A 2934-nucleotide genomic window follows, 5' to 3' on the forward strand; every position below is an offset into this window, starting at 1 on the left:
CCCCAAAACAGGGAGGGGGCGTCTATGGAAACACTTTATTTTCTTTACAAAACAAAGAAGAGGCGGCTGCAAAGGTGCATGGGGGTCACTCGTCCCACTGTGCCGTGTCCCTGTCTCTCCAGAGGGGGGCACTGCAGCGTTTCTGGGGACCACCTCTCCCCACTACCACCCTCACTACTCAGGGCCCTCAGGGGGGCCCTGGGGGGGCGGCAGCCGCAGCTCTGGATCATGACGGCCAACGGCGAAGAGGCGGCCAACGGCGAGCAGCGCCAGCAGCATCAGCGCGGCACAGAGGGCAAAGATGCTGCGCGTGCCACTGCGGTGGTCGCTGCCGTGCAGCAGCAGTAGCCCCAGGCAGGCCAGCAGGTTGAGCGGCACACGGAACCAGTGCAGCACGCCGGCACGCTCCTTCTCGGGGATCACTTTGCGCCGCAGGAAACCCATGGAGGGGAAGTAGAGCCCGCAGGCCAGCTCCAGCAGCAGGAAGGCGAGGAAGGACTCAGCCGGGCTCTCCTGGCCGGGCCCGGTGGAGAAGGTGAGCATGAAGAGCGAGAGGAAGGCCAGCAGCACGGCCAGCGCCAGCAGGTGCACGGGCTGCAGGCGGTACCGCGCCGACACGGCCACACGCTGCAGCGCCGAGCCCAGCATGCTGGCCGCCATGAAGCTGGAGAAGACGATGCCCAGCGGCGGCCCGTGCGGGTCCAGCACTGGCGTCCAGAGGAAGATGAAGATGTAGACGACGCTCTCGAAGAGTGCCTGCACGGTGCCCAGCAGCAGCACGCGCCCGTCGGCCAGCAGGCAGCGCAGCCCGTCCCCGCACGTCTTGGCCAGCGCGCGCGGCGGCCCGTGGTTCTCCTCCCAGTCCTTCAGCGCCAGCGCAGCCGCCAGCGCCAGCAGCGGGATGGCCGCCACAAACGGGGCCACCGGGCCCAGCCCCAGCCACTCAGCCAGGGCGGTTGCCACCACACCGGCCCCCACGGCCAGCACGTTGTTCCAGAAAGCCACCCGTGCAAAGGTGCCGGCCAGCCACTCGGCGGGGAAGTCATGCCGCTCCACGTGCTCGTGCACATACCACGCTTCGAAGGCGGAGAAGAGCAGTGCGGTGGCCAGCCCGCCCAGCACGCGCCCGGCCGCCAGCACCAGGTAATCGCGGGACAGCTTGGTGAGGCAGCACGCAGCACAGCTCAGTGAGAACAGCACGCAGGACGCGCGCCGGCCCAGGCGGTCCACCAGCGAGGCAGCAGGGGGGCCGAGCAGCACGGCCGAGGCGAAGCCACAGACGTAGAGGATGGCGATCTGCCCCTCCACAAAGCGGTAGTGGCGGTACAGCTTGTACAGGTAGGGGCCCTGCAGCCAGTCGGCCGCCAGCGCGGGCAGGTAGGCGCGCAGGAAGTGGTGCTGGAAGCGGGCGAAGGCCGGGTTGGTGGCGGGGGCAGCGGCGCGGCGGGAGAACAGCTCCAGGCCCAGCGCGGCTGCCAGCAGCGCGGCGAGGGAGGTGTAGGCGGCGAGTAGCATGGCGCGGGGCCGGGCATCCCGGGGGCTGCGGGAGACAGGTGGGGGGTCAGCAGAGAGAGGGAGCGGGGCCAGGGAGCTGGGGGTCAGGGCAGCCCTGCGGGGTCTGCAGTGCCCTGTGCTGTGTGCGCCCACAGAGAACCCACATTGCCCCCTGTCATCCCTACAGCTTGCCCCACGTGTCCCCAACCCACACGTCCCCTGCACTGATCCCCACCCCAACCCTACGGAGCCCTACACATTCCTCTCGCTAACCCCACATCTGCCCTATACATTCCCCTCACTGTGACCCCAACCCAGCCCACTCCCTGACCCCACATCTGCCCTATACCCAGCCTGGCCCCAGCGAATGCTGGTGCTAGCTCCCCCTACTCTGTCCTACACATCCCCAGAACCGCTTCCCCCTCCCTGCCCCACAGAGAGGCCACTCCCACGGCAACTGTTCCCACACAGCCCCTCCAGGCCCTGCAGACACTCCTCACCCTCTCAGTGCCATATACGGCCCTTCAGGACCACACTCAGACCCACAGGACTTCCTTTTGCCCCACAGAATCCCCCAGAACACCCAAAGCACACCACAGAACGCCCACAGATGCCCGCCACAGAGACCCCCCCGCTCCCACAGCATCTCGCAAAGCCTCCCAGAACCACCCCCAGCGCCCTGCAGAGCCGCACCAGAGCCCCCGTAACCCCCGCTGCGCCCCTTAAAGCCCCCAAGACCGCCCGAGCCCCACCTGCCCCTCAGCGGGGGAAGCGACAGCGCGCACCGCCGCCTCCACGCACCCACTTCCGCTTCCGTCGGGCGCCGCCATGGGCGCCGCCATCTTGGCGCGCATCACGTGAGGGGGTCCTCGCGTTCGGCCCTGCCCGGCCCAGTGCAATTGCCCCAGTCCTTGTGCAAATACCCCAGCCCGGGGCAAACACCTCGTGCAGCTGCCCCCAGAACTATGCAATTGCTTCGTCCCTCATGCAAATGCCCTCCCCTGGGGGCAAACACTCTGCACAACTGCCCCACTCCTTGCACAATTACCCCAGCGCTAATGCAAATGCCCCTCCCGGAGCAAATGCCCCATTCCTCACACAACTACCATTGTTATTACAATTGCCCCCAGCTCTTGTGCAAATACCCTTCCCTGGCAACAAACAACATATGCAATTGCCCCAGCCTCTGTGCAATTGTCCCAGCCCTCGTGCAAATACCCTTCCCTGGGGGCAAACACTTTGATGCAACTGCACCCTGGAGCAAATGCCCCAATCTTCGTGCAGTTGCACCAATTGCCCCCCACCCCATGCCTCAGTTTCCCTCACTCACCTGCCGGGGATGGAGCATCACTTGATGCTGGGCCGGGGGCGGCGGGGCCAGGGGGGGCAGCAGGGGGGACACTGGGGGCAGTCCCCCGGGGGGGAACAGCACGGGGGAGG

The 2934-nt window shown here is 66.8% G+C and overlaps 1 protein-coding gene across 2 annotated transcripts; it reads right to left on the minus strand.

The window, feature by feature from the left end:
- Positions 1–21: 21 nt before the first annotated feature.
- On the minus strand, positions 22–2861 carry MFSD5 (major facilitator superfamily domain containing 5). Of its 2 annotated transcripts, none has more exons than XM_021382443.1 (2): positions 2296–2861; positions 22–1540 (listed from the first exon to the last, which is right to left on the minus strand). In XM_021382443.1, the coding sequence occupies exons 1-2, from the start codon at positions 2346–2348 to the stop codon at positions 175–177; spliced, it is 1419 nt and encodes a 472-aa protein (XP_021238118.1). In that variant the 5' UTR covers positions 2349–2861; the 3' UTR covers positions 22–174. The 2 variants fall into 2 exon arrangements, with proteins under 2 accessions (XP_021238118.1, XP_021238119.1); XM_021382444.1 differs by having other exon boundaries at positions 2247–2859.
- Between the last annotated feature and the right edge of the window lie 73 nt (positions 2862–2934).

This window comes from Numida meleagris, unplaced genomic scaffold (genome assembly GCF_002078875.1).
Source record: "Numida meleagris isolate 19003 breed g44 Domestic line unplaced genomic scaffold, NumMel1.0 unplaced_Scaffold244, whole genome shotgun sequence".
Lineage (NCBI taxonomy): Eukaryota > Metazoa > Chordata > Aves > Galliformes > Numididae > Numida > Numida meleagris.